This window comes from Peromyscus eremicus, chromosome 4 (genome assembly GCF_949786415.1).
Source record: "Peromyscus eremicus chromosome 4, PerEre_H2_v1, whole genome shotgun sequence".
NCBI classification, from domain to species: Eukaryota; Metazoa; Chordata; class Mammalia; order Rodentia; family Cricetidae; genus Peromyscus; species Peromyscus eremicus.
This window is the reverse complement of record NC_081419.1, coordinates 14,037,292-14,057,527: the sequence shown is the minus strand read 5'-3', so window position 1 is coordinate 14,057,527 and position 20,236 is coordinate 14,037,292. Positions and strand designations below refer to the sequence as shown.

The window sequence follows — 20,236 nt, the reverse complement described above, 5'->3', positions numbered from 1 at the left end:
TGGGGCAAGAACAGGTCTGACCAAGCCTGGACTCCCTGCCTGGACCTTTCTGAGGAGGCCTGGAGGCCAAGCCCACTGATGTGACCATAGCTGTTTGCCTGTTTGTCTCATTTCCTCCTTTTTTTCCCAGACAAATGATGCAGCTGGCAACACCTGGAACTGGCTGTACTTCATCCCTCTCATCATCATTGGCTCCTTCTTTATGCTCAACCTAGTGCTGGGTGTGCTCTCAGGGTAAGAACCATGGGCTCTGGTGTGCCCTCTGTATTGGAGCCCATGGGCACATAGCACCCTTCTGTTCTGTACTTGGGTTCCTGTTGGGAGCTCCCACCCTTATATGGTCCAAGGAAGTTTATGTCACAAAGATGGTAAAGAGGACAGGCCTGACCTGACTCTGCCCCTACCTGAGCAGCAGAATCCCTGGATGGCTCTATTCGTCTCACCCTGAAGACTTCTGACCAGGCCTATGGCTCCCAAAGTGGATGGGAATAGAGCCTAGTGGGCCCCCCAAACAGCTGCCAGGATAAAGACTAGATGTAGAGGACAGCATGCTCTGGAGCTGAAGTGGTCTCTGGGCTCTATGTGTCCTATAATAGGTGTGGCTATCACTAGCATATCTTTCCAGGTACCTTTGCAGAGGCTCCCTGAGCCTCCAGTGTAGATGACTGTCTTAGTCACTGTTCCATTGGTGTGAAGAAGCACCGTGACCAAGACAACTGTTATAAAAGAAGACATTTAATTAGGGCTTGCTTACAGTTTCAGAGGTTTAGTCCGTTATCATCCTGGCGGGGGAATCATGGCGACATGCAGGCAGGAGCTGAGAGTTCTATATCCTGACAGGCAGAGGCAGAGGGAGAGAGAGAGAGAGAGAGACAGAGAGAGAGAGAGAGAGAGAGAGAGAGAGAGAGAGAGAGAGAGAGAGAGAGAGACAGAGAGAGAGACAGAGAGACAGAGAGAGAGACAGAGAGACAGAAACAGAGAGACAGACAGAGACAGAGAGACACAGAGAGAGAGAGACAGAGTCAGAGAGGGAGGGAGAGACAGAGGGACAGAGGGACTGAGGGAGGGACAGAGAGAGACTGAGACTCCTACTGACTGAGACTGACTGTTTGGGCATGGCAGGGGCTTTTGAAACCTCGAAGCCCACCCCTAATCTCTCTCAAATAGTGCCGCTCCCTAATGACTAAGCATTTAAATATATGAGCCTATGGGAGACATTCTTATTCAGACCACCACAGTGACAGAGTAGAATTAGTCTGATGAGGAAGTTTAAATCTGAGAAGGCACCTGAGGATGGAGTATCTCAACTGCAATCCAAAGAGAGGATTAGAAATGAGCCAGGTAGAGGGTGGGTGAGAGCCGGCTCAGTAGAGCACAATAGGCTGGGAGCCCAGCAGTAGTGAGGGGTATGGCACAGGGGTATGGATTCCCAGAGCTGGAGCCGGAGCATGTGGTGGGTGAGGTGAGGGTGCGGGAGCTGGAAGGAGCCTGCCCCCAGGCATGAAGCTTCTAGAAGCAACACTGTCCTGCAAACTGTGTCCACTGGAGCCGCTTGCTTTTCTCTCCTACATGGTATAGAGAGTTCGCCAAGGAGCGGGAGCGAGTAGAGAACCGTCGTGCCTTCCTGAAGCTCCGTAGGCAGCAGCAGATTGAGCGAGAACTGAATGGGTACTTGGAGTGGATCTTCAAGGCGGGTGAGTCTGTGTGAAAGTGGGCAGCTGCACTTCCGCTCTGTCCACTGTCCACCCTGCTGCCGCCCCGGATTCCTGGGCTGTGGGATGGAGCAGTGAAAAAGGCTGATCTTAGTGCATTGCCATATGATAGTCGCAAACCCTCTGAGTGGAGGATCAGTCTAGGACCTGAGTGCTCTGCCCTTGCCTTGTGTTTTTCTGTCATCCTTGCTCTGGGTACTGTAAACCTAAACTCTAACCTGCCTCCTCCGTCCCAGGTAAAGTAGCTCCCCTCTGCATGGGCTTCTTTCCTCCATCTGGGAAACTCCCTTCATAGGGCTATCCCTCTCCATGTCGACTGCCCCTCTCCATGTCAGCAGTTTCTCTTCCTTAGGGCTTTCCCTCTCCACGTGGGCTGTCCCCTCGATGTGGTCTACCCCCTCTGTGTAAACTGCTACCTCTGGGCTGCTCTTCCATGTGGGCTGCTCTATCCATGCTGGTAGCTCCCTTCCATGTGGGCTGCTCCATTTGTGTGAGCTGCTCCCTTCCATGTGGGCTGCTCCATTTGTGTGAGCTGCTCCCTTCCATGTGGGCTGCTGTCCTGCCTGAGGTCTTACAAATACTTCATCAGTGGCAAATCACAGTTACAGCTGCTGTCTAGGAGGACCAGTTGTAGGTTGGACATGGGATGATGAGGTCGCTGGGCCTCTGCTTGGGGCATGGTTTGGGTGTTGGTAGAGGGCATGCAGTCACAGCCTGCTGATGTGGATGTGTATAGAGGAGCAGGCAGGTGCTTCCAGACTACTTTTACAGGTTTTCCCGGGATGAGTCCCTTTTGGGGGATGGGTAGAAAGGCCCTGACCTGAGCTTTGCCCCTCACAGAGGAAGTCATGTTGGCCGAGGAGGACAAGAATGCTGAAGAGAAGTCCCCCTTGGATGGTAAGTGGTCTCAATAGCACTCCCCTCACAGTAGGAACTCAGATACCTGTTTCCCTGGGACATTGTGCCATGTTAGGTCCCTTTAGATCTGTCATAGTAACACATGGGCTATAGAATCTGAGCAGCCTGGGCTTCTGACACATGCATACATTATCTTTTGTTGGAAGCTATGCTGGACAGTGTTGTTTCTAGAAGCTTCATGCCTGCAGGACTTGAGATGAACTGTCTGTCTCTGGAGTTACGGTTATCCCTAAGGCCCCAGAAGACTCCAGGCACTGTCCAGAGCCCTTAGTAGAGTTAGGGGCCTCCACTGCTGTTGGCGCCTGCTGTTGCCTGGACAGCCCGAGCCACGGGCAGGCTTAGGTTGGGACCAAACAGCATGGCATGCTGTCACCTCTGCAGGTCAACCCACTCGAGCAAATTTGTACCCGCACCTCTGCATCCCTGGCCTGGCCCCAGATGATACATCTAAGTCTTCTTGGTGGTCATGCCTCCCTAGTGTCCTTGCTTTGGATGGAAGAGAAAGAAGAGTGACCCTCAAAATTCCATGTGAGGAGTGAGAAGGGCCTAAGGGCCAGGGTCAGGGAATTGCTTTGCCTCAGTGTCAAGACAGGAGCTGAGATAGTGGACCATTCTCAGGAACGATAGTGCCACACAGCTGAGAGACGCCCTGAGTGGGTGCCCGATGCTGCCCCTCACACTGGTCTCCACTACCCATTGTTTAAAGCAGTGTTGAAGAGGGCTGCCACCAAGAAGAGCCGGAACGACCTGATCCATGCGGAGGAAGGGGAGGACCGGTTTGTGGACCTCTGTGCTGTTGGTGAGTCTCTGGGGGTCCTTCTGAGGCTGCGAAGCCCTGACTGGATGCATATACAGTGCAGACACGGGATCCTTCTGTCATCCGCCTGGGGTTCTTCCCTCAGCACTCCCTCAAGTGCCCTTCTGGGTGCTGCTGCTTTTGGCTACACGACACCCTGTAGTCAGAACCCAGGGTGGAAGGCACAGAGGGTTTCTGCTTATCCTCCCTTGGTCCTCCCTTCCCTTGGCCTGGGCCTCTAACACCCTGGCTCTGTGCCCTCCCTCCTACACAGTGAAATGAGCCTGGTTGATTTTTCCTGCAGAGTTAGGCATTTTAGTTCCTTTAGTGCCCAAAATACCTGGCATTTCCCTCCAGAAGCCTTACTGTGCTTCATTCTGCCAGGATGGTGCAGCCCTGGGTCTCCTGCAGCTGTGTGGGGGAGGCACAGACCCCAGCAATGCCGAGGCCACACAGCAAACCCATCTGGCCTGCCTAGTCCTTCAGCCGTCTGAGTGTCCCAGAGTAAGGTCACAGTTGGAGTCTGCTTCCTGCTTGTCGGTGTCTGTGCCTCTCTCCCTCTTCTGGCTGTCCCCTCAGCCATGCCATTTACATTTTCTATTTTTCCTCATAATGAGAAATGTTGCCCTAAATTCCTGTGACCATTTGTCTTTTCTTACCAGTGCCTTTGTCTCTACAGATGGGCTCCCTGGGGTGGGCTACTGAGGGTAGAGGTGTCCGCACTTTTGAGAATTCCAGTGTTAGTATCTTTCACTAGCGGCTCAAAAAGATATTTGCCTTCACCTGGGTGCCTGTTCCTTTAAAATTTTTCCAGGTTTTTTTGTTTGAGATGGGATCTCTCTCTGTAACCCTCACTGTCCTAGAAGTCACTGTGTAGACCAGGCTGGCCTTGAACTCACAGAGATTGACCTGCCTCTGCCTCCTAAGTGCTAGGATTAAAGGCTTGTGTCATCGTACACGGTCATTCCCCCCCCCCCTCCTGTTTTGAGGCTAGTTGGGTGAGCACTGTAATTCTTGTTTTATTGACGCTGATGGTTTTGGTCCTTTTGTTGCCTGAAATGAGTATCCACTCATTTACTTTTCTGTTGACTTGTGTTCATTTTATAGTAGTGACAGGCAATGTGTGTTACAGATCTAAATCTAATTTTAAAAATTCCTGTTATAGCCGGGCGGTGGTGGCGCACGCCTTTAATCCCAGCACTCGGGAGGCAGAGGCAGGTGGATCTCTGTGAGTTCGAGGCCAGCCTGGGCTACCAAGTGAGTTCCAGGAAAGGCGCAAAGCTACACAGAGAAACCCTGTCTTGAAAAACCAAAAAAAAAAAAAAAAAAAAAAAAATTCCTGTTATATTTACATAATTGTCTTTGATTATCATTTTTACCTACATTCTGATTTTGTAAAGTGACTTAGAATTTTTGAAAAGCCTTTTTTTTAACTGTGGTGTATATGCATTTAAAGACCATTAGAATTGTTTGGCTCCTGGTTGGTTGGTTGACCACCCTTCACTGGACGGCCCCACACCCATGAGTATATCAACAGTACAGAGTGAACTTGATGGACTATTTTTTTTAAAAAGTAAATAAGGATATGAAGTTTGCAGGTGGGGAGTGGGGGGTGGGTCTGGGAGGAGTTGGGGGAGGAACAGGAGGAGATATGATCAAGGTAAATTGTAAGAATTCCTCAAAGGAATTCTTAAAAATATTATACTAAAGAGAACACTGTAATTGTTTATAGGTGAGATTAACTGAAGACCTGTGTGGTCCTAGAAAAATAGAGGGTGTTGGGAATGAACTTGGGCTAGTTTTGTAATTTATACTTTATTAAGAAGTCTGGTTTTTTGTTTCTGTAGAGTTGCATGTAGCATTCCCTTAATTAACTTAATCTCTTTTGTGTTTAGTCATTTGTGTGTTTATTCACTCAATAAATATTTAGTAAATACCCATAATATTACAGGAGTTCTTTGAGGCATTTGAGCTGTGGTGTTGGACAGACGATCAGGGCCCTTCGTCTTTAGGGGGTCTGTTTCAGCAAAGCATCAGATGAGACAATGATTATCACGTGTGTAGCTCATCAGATGCAGCTGTGTTAGAAGGAAGGGTAGACTCTCAAGGGTCTGGATGTAGTATTACAGTTTATGGCTCTAGGACAAAATACCCTTGAGTAAGGAGCTGGAAAAGAGTGAGAAAGAACCTTCTAGAAATAAGTATCCAGACCCTGAGACAGGAATGGAGCTAGTGTTCATGAGCAATATCAGAGGCTAAAGGTAGGCTAGGTCCTAGCAAGGGTTCCAGGTGGCCATCCTTGGTCTGAAGTCTGCTCTCTGCCTTTCACTGAAGCAGTGGGAGCTGTGTCTCCTTGGGATGCTGAAAAGAAAATGAAATGGGAAAAGGTGCAAGCAGGGAAGCCAGTTTGTGAAGGCTAGGGTACAAATCAAACAGGAGGGATCCTGGGCCTGACTTTGGGTAGTAGAGAAGGAGAGGAGAAATGCTTGGACTTCAGGCCGATTTGAAGACAGTCCAGTCAGGTGTGTCTGAGAGTAGGAGAGCTCACTAGGAAGCTCTGGGTTTTGTCTGAGGAACAGCAGGGAGAGAGGAGCTCTGCTTAGGAGATGGGGCTGTGGGCTGAGTTGGGGGCACAGGGAATTGGAGATGTCTGTTGGAGGCCAGGCACAGGCCCACACAGGTGTGTGTGTGTGTGTGTGTGTGTGTGTGTGTGTGTGTGTGTGTGTGTGTGTGTGCAAGCTGCTCGTGGCTCTGCAGATGAACCCTTGTCGGCACAGCTTTGCTGCTATTGGTCCCCAGTGCATCCTTTGGTTTCTTTTTTTTTTCCTAATTAAGATCGTACAGAATGACATATGATCATTATCATTATGTCACACATTAACATGTATTAATGAATGTTAGAACCTGGAACTTCTGCAAGAACACTAAGTATTCTTAACCACTGAGCTTTCTCTCCAGTCCTATTTTCTTAATTTCTTTTTCTTTAAAAAATTATTTTATTTTATTTGCACGAATGTTTTGCCTGCATATATATGTATATGCAACCATGTGTGCCTACGGATAACTGTGAGTCACCACGTGGGTGCTGAGAACCAAACCCGGGTCCTTTGCAAGAACAGCAAGTGATCGTAACTGCTGAGCCATCTCTCTAGCCCTTTTCTAATTTTCTAAAAACACTTGTTTCATTTTTTCTTTCTTCCTTAATAATGAAGGCTTTTGGGTTGTGTGTCTTCCTTTCTGTACAGCTTTGCTCTAATGTGTCCCTTTTTGTTGGCATCTGTATCATATTCCTTATTTTCCTCTTTGAGCCAGAGGTTGTCTTGGAGTTTGCTTCTTAACTGACAAGTAGGGGCAATATCTGGATGAGCTTCAGTTTGATAAAATTGTATCAGATAATGATTGGGAAATGAGGCCTATAAATCTCCTTAAGTTTATAACTTTTCAAATTAAGGTTTGTAACTAATCTTAATATTTCGTTAGCATAAACAAAAAGTATATGTCCTGCAGCTGAGAGTTATCAAGCTTGGTAATTGAAATTGCTGCTTCTTTGCTTTCTGTCTTGTAGGGCTGTCACTTTGGAGGGGTGCTGTTGGTGTTCGGGCGCTGCATGCTTTTTATCTTGTGTTCTAGGGCTGTTTGTGAGGCTGTAATCACCATGCTTTCCTCCGTTCTTCTGTGTCGTCACACAGGGTCTGACCTCACTCCACTGGACACTTGGCTTCCTCCCTTCCTCCCTCCCTCCCTCCCTCCCTCCCTCCCTCTCTCCCTTCCTTCCTTTTTCTTGACAAGATCTTGCTCTGTAGCTCATGCCAACCTGGCACTCACTGTCTAGTCCAGTCTGACGTTGAACTCATGGTGGTCCTCCTGTATCTGCCTCTTACCTACCAAGTGCTGGGATTATAGGCACGATGCCTGGCCTTGATCTTGTCTGACATTATGCCACTGTTCTATTCTTTTTATTGTTGCTCTCAGTGTTTTTGGATTGCATTTACCTGGTAATTTTTTTTCTTTTTTATTCCTCTTTAGAATATTGTCTTAGGGTTCCTATTGCTGCAGTGAAGCACCATGACCAAAAGCAAGTTGGGTAGAAAAGGGTTGATTTGGCTTATACTTCCACATCATAGTCTATCAGTGAAGAAAATGGGACAGGAATTCAAACAGGGCAGGATCCTGGAGGCAGGATCTGATGCAGAGGCCATGGAGGGGTGCTGCTTACTGGCTGCTTGCTTTCAAATAGAACCCAGGACCTCCAGCCCAGGAATGGCACCACCCACAATGGGCTGGGCCCTCCCCCACCCATCACTAATTGAGAAAATGCCCTACAGGCAGATCTCATGGAGGCATTAATTTTCTCAGTTGACGGTCCCTCCTTTCAGGTAGCTTGTGTCAAGTTGACATCAAGACCTGCCAGCACATGTATCAAGTTCCTTTATAAAATTTATTTAATTGGCCTTAGCTTTCCCCTCAAGTCCTGGTCTTGTGGGCTAGTATGATTTCTTTCCTTGTTACTTCGTGTGTATTATTTGTATGACATTTCTGTGGTGTCTAGATCAGGTTGGTATTTGTCATGTTCACTGTTCTTTGCCCATTTCTAGGTTTCAGTTCCGTTCCACAGATGGGCTTTTCCCTAACTTGCTCTCATAATTAGAACGGATATTCTATTTATTTTCCTTCTTTAACTTTGAGATGTTTTAGTCACTAAATTGTTGTTTCCACTTATTCTGTTCCACCCCTAACCTAGGAGGTGTGTCCTTTGCAGAGCTTCTGCACATGGTTGGCCCCATGCTTAGCATCCTGCTGTGGGCTTCCTGAGGACCCCCTACCTGAGAGCCTTTCCCACTCGCTCTCTTCTTCAGGTCTTCCTCACAAGACGGTTTCCTATTTTCCCAGTGTGCTGCTGACCTGTTAGTGTCCCTCGAAGGATGTTAGGGTGCAGACTCTGAGTCCCTCCCCTGGTTCCTGTGCTTTTCCTGAACCATCATCTAGTGGCACCTGGACTGCTGTGGACAGTTCCTCCTTGGCTCTGGAGCTGTGACTTCATCACAGTTATTGGTTCCTGGTGACCTCTTCTCTGCCTCAGTGTCAGGCTCGGGCTTGCCATCAGTTTATCCACCTGTTTATTTTGTCTCTTTTCACCAGCTGAATGGCTTAGAAATGAAATTCTTTTTTCTCTAAAAAGTCTGTCTTAGTTAACTATTATGTTTCTGTGAAGAGACACTATGACCAAGGAAGCTTAAAGAGAAAGCATTTAATTGGGGCCTAACTAACCATTTTAGAGGGTTAGTCCAAGACCAACATGGTTGGGAGCATGGTGGCAGGCAGGCATGGTGCTGGAGAAGTAGCTGAGAGTTCACATCTGATCCACAGATGGAGTCGGAGAGAGCTGACACTGGGCCTGGTATGGGCTTTTGAAACCTCAAAGCTGGTCCCCAGTGACACACCTCCTCCAATAAGGCCATACCTTCTAACTCTTCTTAAACATCCCATCAACTGGGAGCCAAGCATTCAAATATATGAACCTAGGGGGGCCATTCTTACTTAGACCACCACAGATTCTTTCTCTCTCCGAGTTTCACTTTGTTTTGATTAACTTAGTGCTGTCCTTAAATCCATAGGACTGTGAGATTACTCCCCATCCCCACAGAACCCACGGATGTTGGCATGTTGCTTGTACTAGGTCACTTTCAATGCCACATACTGGGATAGGCCAGCTAGGCTGGAAGGATGCTTGGAACCTTCCTTCTTCTTAGTAGTCTTAGATAGGCAATGGTGGTGTGAGTCTTGGTTATCCTTTGTTTTCTGTGCCTTCCTTAGAGACTGATGTGGATAACCCACTCATGTATCTGTATACATGTTGTTGAACTAGTCGTGCTGAGGACCCATGAGGACCCTGTATTCACTGATGCTCCTTGTAGTTGAGTGGAGGGAGTCTTCGTGTGTAGCTGTCATTCATGAATTATTTTAATGCTCCAATACCTTTAGCTTGAAGATATCAGATCTTGTTTTTCTTAAGAAACATGCTTTCATTATAGATAATACGTGCTTGCATTAGCTATGCCCGGGAAACACAGAAGAGTGAAAAAGGGTCCTAGTCTCTGTGGTTTCCCTCATAGCCTACAATGTGAACAGTGTGTTTACCAGAGACCTCACTGGAGACCTATCCAGAGCAGACTTGGATATACATGGTCTGCTTGCTGGGAAATGCAGCCCAGAGACCCGGGTTCACAAAGTGCCCGAGAGGGATATTGGCGTGGTTGCCTATGCTTCCTGCCCAAGGGCACCAGGCTTCAGTGTATCTGCAGCTGGCACGTCTATTTTTCCGGTGCCGAGGAGCAGAAGTGCCTTCAGGTTGCACTCTGAGGGCCCTATCAAGCTTTGAGTGTGTGTTAGAGTGAAGAGCTGGGAGAGGAGTGGTGTGTGGCTGGGTAAAAAGACACATTCCTGTGAGGCCTTCCTACACGAGCCTTGCTGCCCCTTTCTTGGATGGTATGGTGAGCTGGGTATGGATGATCTTGCTGCCTCCCCTGAGACTTTGTTGAGTGATTCAGTTGTTTGCATGTTCTCTATATTGTGAGTGGCCCTGTGCATGTACATACGTTCCTGCTGTGTGCCTGTTGAATATGTGAGCATCTGGTTGGGTCTCCAACCAGAGTGAGCCTGGCCAGGCGCTGGATGTGTGCTGAATGTGCATGTGACTTTGAGGTTTCTGTGTGCCCATGTGAATATGTAGTATGTATGTGGGGTCTGAGGCAGTGCCTTGCTCTGCACATCTGCCGTCCTCCGGGTAACAGATCTTGGCTTGTCTGTACAGCTGTGTCTTTCCCAGCCCCGTAGGGAAGAACAGTGCCTTATTTGCACCCCTTCCCAGAGCTGGCCTAGAGGCTTCTTCATATGATTCAGGCCCGGTTTGTGGAAGTAGCCACCTCCATGGTGCACATGTGAGGCTGTGGTTGAGGCTGGCTTAGTGGGGAGTTGTGAGGGAGCACAGGCTTCTGTAGGCGTTTGCTGGTGTGACATCCAGAACCAGGCCTTCACTCTTAAGGCCTTGGAGGTCATCGCTGGCTGATGGACTTCCTCTGTACCTTCCTTTTGGTCCTGGACGTTGTGAAAGCCTCTGCCTATGGAGATGGAGAAGTTCTTCCAGAGGCTCAGGGACTTGGCTACATTTCCCCAGACTGATAATATTTTCAGTGTACCTGGGTGTGTACACACTTATGTGTGGGAAAACATACATTCTACAGCTATTCTCAGAGACCCCCCAGTCCCAGATGTCCAGAAGCCCCTTAGCTGGGATGCAGTGTACACTTTCAGAGGAACACAGAAACAACCGTTATCTAGGCCCTCTGTGCAGAAACTTTGACAGTAGTACAGACTTGAAGAAAGATTCAGTAGTATCTAGACACACCCTTTATTCTACACCTACCCATCTGGAACCTTTAGGTACCCAGAGACCAGTCTCATTTATATGTCAGCACTTATGGAAACCATCTCTGAACAGGGCTCATCGGCAAACACACTGATTATTGGTGATGAGGTTGTTGTCATTGTTGGGAGTGGGTTGAGGACCATATTTTAGATGGAGTGTCAGAAAAGGACACTGTGGAGATAACCTTGAAGCCAAGACTCAAACTCAAGAGCCAGGGTGAAAAGGAGTCAATGAAGAGAACTGTAAAGGGCTAAGGTGGAGCAGGAATAGTGAATCCTGCAGGGAGAAGAAGGTAGCCATTTGGTTGTATTTAGAGTTGGATTATAGCAGGTACAGCAGACGTTCTAGACCATGAGTATTCAGGGCTCTGGACAAGATAGGAGGGGCTGCTGACACATAAAAACACATCTAGCTGTGTTCTAGAAGAATTGCTTAAGAAACAGGAGGACAGTGCTTGCTGATCCTAGTTGTTAGGGAGAAAGGGAAGGCCAGAGACTGCAGAGCCCCAAAGACAGGACTAGTGGTGGGATTTATTTATGTCTTTGGAGGAAAATCATGGAGTACCTGTAGAGGGTACCCATGTCAGAGCTGTCCTTTTGGAAGTTGGCCAGGGTCTTGGGGACCAGAGACATTGATTGTTGATCATCCGGTATGGTACCCACTAGCCCTGGACTCCCTAATCTGAGAAATGAGAAAGGGCTGGAATCCATTCAGGGCCCATGGAGGTAAGCAGCTCAGCTGCCTGTGGTCAGGAAGATGTCTTCAGAATGCTCAAGAGTAAGCATATACCTGAGGGGGATGTCTATAGGTGGGTGGTTGCTTGTCCCGGGAGCCCACTGTTCCCTGAGCCCTCATCAAGACTTGTCCTGCAGGGTCTCCCTTTGCTCGTGCCAGCCTCAAGAGTGGGAAGACGGAGAGCTCATCATACTTCCGGAGGAAGGAGAAGATGTTCCGGTTCTTCATCCGGCGTATGGTGAAAGCACAGAGCTTCTACTGGGTGGTACTGTGCGTGGTGGCCCTGAACACATTGTGCGTGGCCATGGTGCACTATAATCAGCCTCAGCGGCTTACCACTGCACTGTGTACGTACTCTAGTCCCTTCTCCAGGGCCCTTCCCAACCACTCTACTCTGTAGCCTGGAAACCCTGGTACTGGATATTCTGGATGGTATCCCATTTCTACTGTACAGTCATGGGCCTGGCCTGTGTTCAGGGCCTGAAGATCCCCCCATCCTTAATTGATCTGGCTAGATGCTCATCATGTTTGTATCATGATATGAAATGAGTGGTTCTTAGGGGAATAGATAAGTGCATGGCCAGGGGCAAGCCAGACTAGAAGGTTCAGTCATCGGTGACTTAGTTCCTGGCCTCTTTGCCCTGAGGCTACTTCTGGATGCCTGGGGAGGCAGAGTTGGATTTCTGCATTCTCCCAGAGCTCTCCTGATCACTCTGTCTCCTTACCGTGGGCTGAGTTGGGGAGTTTCCATGTTCCCACAGGGCCAACTTGATGTCTCATGTCGTGAGCCCCTCACTAGTCACTGGGATCTGAGTCATGTTCAGCTGGTCCCAGCTACAGTTCAGAGAAGGCAGACAGGAGGACCCTGGAGGGTTGAGACTTCCTATGCTTGTCTGGCATAAGTACTGATTGTCAGAGAATGCTCCCCCAAGTCATATGAGGAAGAGCTCACTCAAGTGTTAAAGAATCTACTCATGTTCTACAGTCAATGCGTTGCTTTCCATTTCCTCAGGACTCAGCTGTACTTATTCTTGTTATCTGTAGTGGGTATGGAGGAACAGGACCTAATTAAGTTCACTTTCGCCAGAGGGATCTGTGTGCCCAAAGTTGCCTGAGTCCTTCAGGAGAGCCCTGTCTGACCTAGTGAGACTCTATCCTGGCCTCTGCTGGCTGAGTATTCTTCCCTGATGGAGGCCCTTTTGTAACCACACTCTGTGGACCACTAAGCCTGCTCCTCCCCTGAAGAGCTCCCATCTGGTGTAGGCACTGACAACCCCATAGTAGTCAGTCACATGCATGCGTGTGCATACTGTCTTGGGAGTAGGATTCTAGGCTGTAGCTTCCTAAATTTCTGTGCTGAAATCTATTACTTGCCTCATAGAGTAAAGGTGTAGAGGCAGCAGAGTGAAAAGGAATAGAGGTGGCATCAGCTGTCAGCCTGACTTGTGCTCCCAGGGTAGGATGAAGGTCAGGGTTAGTGTATATCATGCAGCAGCACGTCCTGGCCTCCAGGGCCTGTGTCCTAGGGCTGGTGGTTTGATGTCTCAGGACTTTTATGTTGGTTCTCCAGGCTCATGTTTTCCCCACCATTGGGTTTGGGTGGGAACCGAAGAACCTGATTCCTGCTTTCTCAGTTGTTGAAGCCATGGTATCTTGTCACTTTTAGTTACTCCTGGGTGGTTGCTGTCTAGCAGGTCATGTGTGTATGTTGTGGGGCATTTGTCCGCTTGCATGTCTAATGTGTGGTGGCCCAGGCTAGAATGGCCCCAATGCTGGGTTAGGCCACAGATAGGCCTGCCGGGCTTTCTCTCTTCTCAGTGCTTTCCTGTAATCCCTGGCTCTCTTGGCCCCATGAGGGAACATTACTGAAGGACGGTGGGCCTTTACAGGATCTGAATGTTTCTACCTAGAGTCTGAGGCATTGTCTTTGAGAGCTAGACTGACCCAGTAAGGTGGGGCAGCCTTGCCAGAGGCTGAGGGAGTGTTGGATCTTGAACAGACCAGTGGGAGCTCTGCCACATGACAGATGATCCCAAAGCACAACCAGGACCTTTGAAACCAAAGCTTGGATAATGAAGGGGGAAGCTGCTGAGTCTTGTCATCCTGTGAGCCCTGTGAAGTCTTACCCATAGATAGACATCATTCCCCTCTGTTCCCATGGCATACTGGTCTCTTACTATAAAGAACAAGTAAAACCCCCAACAAAACAATTTTTTGAAAAATGTTTGTATGTGCACAGGTCAGAGGACAGTTTGTGGGAGTTAATTCACTCCTTTTACTGTGTGGGTCCTGGGGAGTCAATCTCCGGCTGTCAGCTTGAGGTCAGCCTTTACCACTGAGCCATTTTACTGCCCTTAGAAAAACACATTTCCTCATCTCTTTCTGCTTCCCTTTAGCTTGTAAGCCCTACAGAAAATGATGAATATTGTTTCCCAGCAGCTCTGGTGCCAGTTGAATGAATGATACAGGAATGAATGAAGGAACCTCTTTATTGCCTCAGAGGGAGGTTGTGTCTAATGCTGTGGCCATTTTGACAGGATATAAGGGCATTTTTGACCTTTTCTCTGAAAGTTTAACCCCTGACAATTTATTTTTCTGAGGAGTGAGCTCAGTGCGTGCACAGCCTCACTTGGTGTGTAGATGGCAGGTTTTCCAGGTCCATGGGGAGCTCAATGGAAGGAGCTGCTCCTTTGGCTACAGAAGTACTTTGGGCTTCAGACGGGAGAGTTGGGTCACTCCGTTCTGCTCTGTGTCTCCTTTGTCTACTGAGCTCTTCCAGGCTGGTGTGTGTAACAGTAGCTTTTCTTCTTCACACCTGCTGATGAGGACATTTAGGCTGGGTGTTGGTCACTTGGGCAGTGTCAAGCCTGACTGGGGAGGGTCCTGTCTCTGACAGGCCTACTTATTAGCATCCCATGCTGGAAACAGGTACCCACTGGCTCTGAGGGTGTGCTTACTGGGTTGAGTTGTTCTTGGTGTATAAAATGCCTGCCCCACCCCGTTTGCATGAGGCTGGGGAGCTAGTGTTGCAGCTGTTGCAAACTCGCCCCCAGCTGAAGCATTTGGACCTTCACAGAATGACTTTTGGAGAGTGGTGGGGGCAGGCAAATCTCAGAGTGTACTGGCGTGGAGAATGAATACTCTTCTACTCTTATCAGAAGCTGTGTCTGCTTGCAGTCCCATGTCCTTGACAGAGACCCTGGGATGGTTAGGTTGGTGGCTTTCTGGTGACAGGGATCTTAGAAGCTTGTCTTCGCTTCTTGGTTATGACTTTGTGCTCTGTGTGGTTCTGCTCTGAGTTGAGGTCACAAAAACAGTTGACACCTTTGGGAGCTCATACAAGATGGGTGGTGGAGAGTTTTCCATTTAGTAGTTGAGGCAAACACATGAGTAAAGTTAAAGTCAAACCTGGTTCTTTTGGGGTCCTAAGAAAGGATGTCAGGGAGTTTTTATGGGAGACTCTGAGGAGGAGGCTGGGATCCCTAATGGAGACTGGAACATGGTAGAAGTAGAAGGTAGAGTGAGGAACTGGAACATGGGACAATGTACAAGAGCCATTGGGCTGTGCCCAGCCTCATTGTCCCAGCCTCCTCTGAAGTGTCCTGAGGCAGCTCACTCCTGAGTGATCCTGTACTTGTGTCCTATAGACATTGAGCATTTGTTACCATTGGAACTGGTGCATCTCATGACCTTTCAATTCTTTATCCCTCTCCTGAGCTGTGGCCAGAGCAGGGTAGGGGTGGGGTGGGGTGGGTTGGTTCAGACCAAGCCCAGAAGGCTCAGAGGTGTGCTGCTGTCAGGCTTGGGCTAGAGGCCAGGTGAGAGGAGCCTGAGCTAAACCTTTTCTTCTCTGCCTTCTAGACTTTGCAGAGTTTGTTTTCCTGGGTCTCTTTCTCACAGAGATGTCCCTGAAGATGTATGGCCTAGGGCCCAGGAGCTACTTTAGGTCTTCCTTCAACTGCTTTGACTTTGGGGTGAGTAAGATGCCTCACTAGGTCCCTTCTGTTGAGTGAGTCTGAGATGTGCACAGCCCCATCCCCTGTATATACTCAGAGTGGGCTGAGCTCTGTGACCCTGTGTGGGCCAGAAAGGCTGCTAGAGACTGGGAGGTAATAGAGGTTGTAGAGGGAGGCCTGTCCTAGCTCTACCCAGTGGCCAGAATTTCAACAGCTGCTTTCCTGAAGGATATATGCTCTTTCCTCCCTGATCCTCTCTGTAGATTGACAATCAGGGCACGGCTCTGTAGCTCCTTCTGTACCCGAGACCTTGTCTCTTGGCAACTCAATTTTTCCAGTAGAGTTTGGGGACTGTGGTCCAGCATCCTACCATCCTGCAGTCTGGCCTGGGCTAGATCTGAGAAAGAACCATGCTAGACTTGCCTTTTTGGAGAGTGTGTGGTAGGACTGTCCTGGTCTCCTCCTAACCTCTATGGGTCAGTGAGGCCTCAGTGAGAGCTGTTGCTAAGGTCACCCTGAAAGTAGTGACCAGGCTCAGGGTGGGGCCACGTAATAGAGCACGCAGGATGTGCTTAGCCCGAAGTCCCAGGATTGGTCCTGTTGGCACCTGCCGAGGTGATGAGTGGAGGCCCACAGCCATGTGTAAGACTTGGAATGCTGGAAGCAAACAGGGAGGGAGATTTGGCCAGATGGACAGAAACTTCAGCATAGAGTGAAGTTTTCTCTTCTCAGGCTCAGGTGTGCAGTTCTTGAAGTCCTCAGTCTGCTGGCATGTGAAACTATGACAAGTGACCATTTCCACAGCCAGGATCCTACCTCACAGCAGCAGCAGGCTAGGGTAACTGTCATAGGCATTTCTATTCAGAAAAGGGCCTATAGAAAGCACAGAGGAGCCACAGGTACAGAGAGGGAATGGTGCTGGTATCGCAGCTGCTTACAGCCTGGCTGTCCACGGGCTCTGAGTTCTATCCCTGGAGCTCTCTCCTTCTGTGAGAAGTATATATTTGCAGCTGGACAATTTTCTCAACCTGTCCCTGTCAGTAGGGTTTTGGGAATCCAAAGACCTATTTAAAAAAAAAGATTTATTTTTATTTTTAATTATGTGTGTATAGGTGCCTCTGGAGGCTAGAGGTGTCAAATGTCCCCAGAGCTGGAGTTACAAGTGGTTGTGAGCCATCCAGTGTGGGTCCTGGGAAGCAAGCTCAGCTTCTCGTCAAGATCAGTATGTGCGCTTAACTGCTGAACATTCTCTCTCACCCCAGAGACTAGACTTGTTTTGTCTTGCCTTGGTCCTTTTCAGTCAGCCTGGTATGCCCCTACATGCATTTCTTTTAAGGGCATATTGGGCATTTGAGGGTATTTTTATGGATATATTATAGACTTTCTTGGAGTTTATCCCATTAGATAAAAACCAACTCCTACAGAACAGGTCCTTTGCTCATGTTTCCTTGAGATACATTAAGGTTAACATCCTTTAGTTTCCTGGGGCACTCACCATCTCAGGAGTCAGTATGGATCATACCCAGTCTCTTACCTCCTCAGTACAGAGGTGGTAGTGCACCCCAGTGTCTTATTACCTCAAGACTAGGTGGAAAGTGCACTCTAACCTTCTAACTCCTTTACAGCTGGCCTGGGAGGCACACCCTAACCAGGACCAAGTTGGGAGTCACACTTTGATTTTCTTGTCAGAACTGCCTTTAACCTTTTTCAGATCCAAATGGAAGTCATGGTGGTATTCTTGGAATCATCTTTAGACCATGCTCTTTCACAATGTTGGCACATTTTGGTATCTGGAAAGGCTGGGCATTTGTTGAACCAACAGGTCCTGGCTCCCTTCTGTTGATTGTTCTTGCCTTTTACATTTGGCCTAAGCAAATGTAGCACTTGACTTGAAAATCTCCAGAACAAATTATACCTCACAGTTTATTGAGCTCATTTTCTGTTCTTCCCACATCTGCAGGCAACAGTGTGGCCAGATGTCTTGCCAGGGGATCATGGCACACACCTTCTCTTGTTGTCTACAAGATGTTCCTTGTGTTCTTTAGGTCCTGGTGGGCAGTGTTCCCAGTGTCCAGGGCACCTTATGCTTTCACTGACAGGCTACTCGGTGCTTGTTCTCTGGCTCCAAAACTACTACTACTGTTGCGTTTCATTACAACCTTGCACTAGTCTGTTTCTAAAACCCATGCTGGTGTTTCCTGCTTGGAAACAAATTATCTCGATGGTGAGTGGCTTAAAGCAGTAAACACATGTTGCCTCACCGTGTCTGAGAGTGACAGATTCTACTGTGACCCACTTGAATGCCTCTGGCTCAACCTCTAAAGAGGTCTTAAGTTATCCCAGTTTCATCTGGGTATAGAGAATTCATTCCAGGCTCATCTTGAGGCTGTTGACCAGGCTCACTGCCCAGCCTGCCACAAGCTCTGTTCCTAGTCACCTGAGTGCTTCTACAGAGTACTAGAATGTTATTACAGTGGTATATCGGGGGATTTGGGAAGATGAGCCTAGAGCGCCAAGATAGACCCACGGTATTTATGGCTTGTGCAACATTCTCTGGGTTACCAAGCCCCTGTAAAACATACACTAGTGGACAGGAGGTAGGGTGGGTATTTACTGAGAGAGGCAGCCACACCAGTGCACACGCGAGGACATGTGCATGCGTTTGTCAGTTTTGTCCATATGTGCACATGTGTCCAGGTACATATGTGCCCTGTGTTGATGCTGTCTGTTTCAGGTGATTGTGGGGAGTATCTTTGAAGTAGTCTGGGCTGCCATCAAACCAGGAACCTCCTTTGGAATCAGTGTGCTGCGGGCTCTCCGATTGCTGAGGATTTTCAAAGTCACAAAGTATGTCATCTCTGTGCTCCCTGTGGGGGAATGGACAGAGGCCACATGTGAGGCTGGATGGGGATGGATGGTATCTGGAAGCTTATGCTGTGGCTTACTGCCTTAAATACAACACTGGTTGTGAGACAACACACACAGGGACTATCATGGCAAGAGCCTTTGGACCTTTGGGCATCTGTAGGGTTGTCCCCACTGCCCACAGTGCTACGGTCATTTTCCTGGTTCTCCTGGTCATTTGTCATGATTCTATACCATCTCCTCTTAAAGCTACCAGTTTTACCTTCCAGGCCTTCAATTTTTTTAAAGAATACAACTAGAGGTCATCATATTAAGTGAGGAGAGTAAGTTGGAGTCAGAAAGACACATATTGTATGTTTTCTCTCATTTATGGGTCCTACACAGACAACATCAAAACAGAGAGAGACAAGGCTGTCTGGAGGAAGGAAGGACAGGAGTTGGAGAGAGTGAGGGGTGAATGTGGCAAAAAAGTACATGATATATTTGAAAGAAAATACCTTTATGAATATATGCTAATAAAAGTAAAAGAAAACAGAAGTTCTCAGAAATTTTTCCATAGTCCTGTCCCAGGTTCGCCCACCCACTGTGCAGAGGGTGGGTAGCCTTGGCCCTTGCCTCATGGCACCCAGCCTAGTGCCTACATGGCTCCTTTGCCCGGGCTGGATTTCTCCACTCTCTTGATCCCAGCTTTGGTAATGATGATGGTGACAAGACTCTGTTTTTAGTTCCATTTCACATAAATCTTAACTCTGGAAGAAAGTTGTTTCATTTGTCTGTGAGGAGCCTGGAGCCCAGGGAGGTTGATGTGAGGTCGAGCGTGGGGCCGAGACCCCTCTGCTTCCTGTCAGAGATGCAGGTGGGAGGAGCAGGAGGGGAGGACCCTCTCCATGGTGGTCCTAGCAGTTGCAGAGGCTGGGTGGGCTGAGCTTGTTCTGTTTCAGAGGTCCTGTGCGTCGTGCTGTCCCAGTGGCTGTGGTGCCAAAGCTGTTGATGCTGAGCCCCTGCAGCACATGGGCCTATAGTTCCTTCCATGTAGACTGAAGTTCTGCTAGTCCTTTCCAACTGTTTTAAACCCCTAATCCAAACCTTTTGAGGACAGAGATGCATGAACAAGAAGAGGCTTATGCAGGAATTCTCTCCAGTTAGGTTTACAAATATGCTAAGCATGTCCTTTGACCTGTCCTCAGTCTTCCTTGAGCACCTGTGGGGGCCGGTAAGAGAGGCTCCAGAAAAATGCCTTTTACCCAAGTCTTGGGTCTTCAGATCCCCCCCAAGGAGGTCAGTGACCCTTGTCCTGAGGTGGGTTGGCTCTTTCCAGGCCAGAAGGCTGGACCCTTCATGAGTTTTCTAATACTCCCGAATCTATTCATGTTTCTTATAAGAGAGGCTGTGGAGGGTGTCTGGGCCCTGACGTGGGACCAGGAGGAAGGAGAGTGCATCCGAGCTCCCAGAAGCCCCTAAGAGGGTGAGCACAGGGAGACTGGCATCTGTTCTGCTGTCCCTCATTCCCTGTGTCAGGGTGGCAGAATAGCACTGCACAGGTGCAGAGGCTGGTGACATCTCTCCCTGGGGGAAGGCTCCTCGGAGAAACATTCTAGAGTCCAGGATGGCAATTGGAGCTGTCACTCAGCAGCAAAATCATTACCGGTAGAGATGGGCCCTGTGTGCCATGAAGACTGGCTATGAATGAGGGAGTCATATTTTCTCTTCAAGGAGTGTGGTGAAAGGGGCCTTAGGAAGCACCAGGTCAGCCATAACTTGGGTGGCCGATTGAACACTGGGGTGGAGCTAGAGCAGCAGTTCTCAATCTGTGACCCTTTCACGGGGT

General features: G+C 48.6%; 1 protein-coding gene across 1 annotated transcript in view; it reads left to right on the top strand.

The window, feature by feature from the left end:
* The window catches only part of LOC131907678 (voltage-dependent N-type calcium channel subunit alpha-1B-like), a 57,160-nt gene extending 38,315 nt beyond the window's left edge, over positions 1–18,845 (top strand). Inside the window, exons 6-12 of the mRNA XM_059258802.1 lie at positions 131–234; positions 1,579–1,694; positions 2,553–2,609; positions 3,340–3,429; positions 11,725–11,934; positions 15,449–15,561; positions 18,278–18,845. Coding sequence (XP_059114785.1) covers positions 131–234; positions 1,579–1,694; positions 2,553–2,609; positions 3,340–3,429; positions 11,725–11,934; positions 15,449–15,561; positions 18,278–18,496 — 909 coding nt within the window. The 3' untranslated portion in view covers positions 18,497–18,845. The remainder of the gene's footprint in view (positions 1–130; positions 235–1,578; positions 1,695–2,552; positions 2,610–3,339; positions 3,430–11,724; positions 11,935–15,448; positions 15,562–18,277) is intronic.
* The last annotated feature ends 1,391 nt before the right edge of the window (positions 18,846–20,236 follow it).